The sequence below is a fragment of the Lucilia sericata genome, unplaced genomic scaffold (genome assembly GCF_015586225.1).
Source record: "Lucilia sericata isolate MDLA Ls3-8-SP2 unplaced genomic scaffold, ASM1558622v1 Contig001116F_arrow, whole genome shotgun sequence".
Taxonomy (NCBI): Eukaryota; Metazoa; Arthropoda; class Insecta; order Diptera; family Calliphoridae; genus Lucilia; species Lucilia sericata.
Window position 1 is genome coordinate 102,495 of NW_023995088.1, and position 2,714 is coordinate 105,208.

A 2,714-nucleotide genomic window follows, 5' to 3' on the forward strand; every position below is an offset into this window, starting at 1 on the left:
AAAATATCGATTCGTTGATCTACGTACCAGCCACATGCCACATCAATACACTAACATCAATAGCAACTTAAACAACAACAACAGCGTAATGAATTTAAAAAATAAACAATGTTGCGACTTGTAAAACATTAGCAGCAGCTCTAACGGCAGAATTCTATAAAATAAAGAGCGCAAATTTGCGTGTTCATTAACATCGTTTCGCTAATTTTTTTCGACAAATTCGCGCGTGTTACAAAAAACAGACAATTCTCTACTTCCGGTTGCAAAGTAATGAGCACAACAAAGATGCTAGTGTGCGTATGAACTGAATTATTAAAAAACAAAAGAACACAAAAAACAAACACGTTATCGTTTATGATGTAGTTCGCGATAAATCCCGACTAGGGATGAGTTAAACAAAAAAGATAAACAAGAAAAAAAAAAAACGAAAATTATTGCTACATTACAATTACAATAGTCAATAACTGTGTTAATACATAATAATGGATACAAATAGTCCTCCACCACGTGCTGTCAGCAGTCAAGCGCCAGCCGCCACCACAGGAGTTAGAGAGGTTGACTCACCGTTTAGGGAAACACAGGAGACAAAGCAAAACTCACCCAGACCTCCCTCAAGACCCTCTTCTGTATTGCCTCACTTACTGGCTTCTTTTGTTGCCAGTCCCACAGCATCTAGTAGTAAAAAACCAAGTCCTGATAGAAGGGAAGAAAGCCAAGGAGGAAAACGCAGTCCTACAAATGATACATCCTTGAAATCGCCCACAGCACACTCCGATACAAGTCCCTCCACTCCTATTTGTGGTATGCCACCTTTCTCACCTCAATCGGATAGATCATCTTGTGGCTCCACGTCTGCCACAGCGCCCCAACAGTTTTGTCTACGTTGGAACAATTACCAAAGTAACCTTACCAGTGTCTTTGATCAGTTGCTACAGAATGAGGCATTTGTGGATGTAACTTTAGCTTGTGATGGACGTTCCATTAAAGCCCACAAAATGGTCTTATCAGCCTGTTCGCCCTACTTTCAAACACTGTTCTCCACCACACCCTGCACCCATCCAATAGTCATAATGCGTGATGTCAACTGGTTCGAGCTTAAATCAATCGTAGACTTCATGTACAAAGGAGAAATAAATGTGAGTCAAGAGCAAATTGGTCCCCTATTAAGAATAGCCGAAATGCTGAAAGTAAGAGGTTTGGCCGATGTCAGTAATATCGGTGGATCCTCGGCTCATATTAGTGCACGTGCTCAGGAACCACCCAACGAAAAGGAATTGTACTCTACACAAACTATAATGGACTCACCGAAAAGACATGACATGATCACTTCTCCCTCAACGAAAAGACCTCCGAGCCAAAGCCAGGATTCTGATAATGAAAGATCCGAACACGATAGAGATATTTCTTCGTTGGCCGAAACAGAGAAGAAAAGTCGTTTGGAACCCTCCGATTGGGATATAACGGGTTCTGTAAAAACTACTGAGAGTAGTAATTTAGAATTAAGATTATCTCCCTTGCAACATCAACATTTACTGGGTAGAAATGTTCGAAAACGTAGATGGCCGTCCGCTGATGCAATATTCAATCCGCCCGAAAGTCCACTAAGTAGTTTAATAGCCGCCGAGAGAGCCGAACAGGAAAGAGAGCGTGAGAGAACGCGTGAACGAGAAAAAGCTAGAGAAGTTACTCTCTTTACACCACCCATACCTGTTACTTCTTGTTCTTCCGGTGCCACCTCAAGTCTTAACAGCGGCGGCATGAGTTCGAATGTACTGGAGTCCAGCGTTCTAATGGATATAACATCTCCTTCGCCTACACCCACACCAAATTTACTTCCACCGGCGAGGACCCCTTCGGGCATGCTGACGCCTTCACCTCATTTACAGATCTCACAACATCAACATCATTCTCATCAGCCACTTCAATCTCATCGCTCATCACCTGCCTCGTCTGTTACTTCAACACACCCGTCCAGCATATTAAGTAGACCTTTAACGCCCTCTCCCGCCAGTGTGGGACACGCTGGGCCTAGCAGTAGTCGTTTGGTAGAAGGTAGTCAAATGGCCGGTGACTCTCATCGTTTTCCACTTGGACCAGCTCAAGCCATGGCGGCAGCAGCTGCTCAAATGGATTTAGGCAGTACAACATCTATGGGTATGAGACCACATTCCTCCTCTGCTGGTCCTCCTATGTCAGCAGGACCTGGACACCATACTTCTTCATTAGTAGATGATTTAGAAATAAAGCCAGGAATAGCAGAAATGATACGAGAAGAAGAAAGGGTGAGTAAATTTTCCATTTTTTTTCCTTTAATCTTTCGATAATGATTACAAATATATATCTATGTAGAATTTTCAAGTATAAAACTTTATTCCAAATCATTTTAAGCCGATTTATAGCTTTTGTTTTGCTACTCCATTCGCATGTTACATTCTACATGAATGTTGCGATCAACGTCTTAATTTGACACACACTCTTCAACTGAACACACACAATTATTTATTAAACACACTGCACACAGTGTTTTTGTACAAATGTCATGTTGTTGTCATTTGTTGAGTCATGCAACAGCTCTTACAGAGTCAGACCTGTTGTTAGTATTCTCTCTATTTGTGTTTTTTAAAGTGTATGAGGGCATGCGGGTTTTTCTTACAATTATGTAGTTGTAAGAGTCGGCGCTAATATTGATGTTGCACTTGTACATTTTAAATACT

At 41.5% G+C, this 2,714-nt stretch overlaps 1 protein-coding gene across 1 annotated transcript; it reads left to right on the forward strand.

Moving 5' to 3' along the window:
- Nucleotides 1-321: 321 nt before the first annotated feature.
- Nucleotides 322-2,282, forward strand: LOC119610095 (protein bric-a-brac 1-like; the record flags this gene model as incomplete). The annotated part of the gene is made up of 1 exon (XM_037965193.1): nt 322-2,282. A coding segment is annotated over exon 1 (1,800 nt), but the record flags the coding sequence as incomplete, so codon positions are not given.
- Nucleotides 2,283-2,714: the final 432 nt, after the last annotated feature.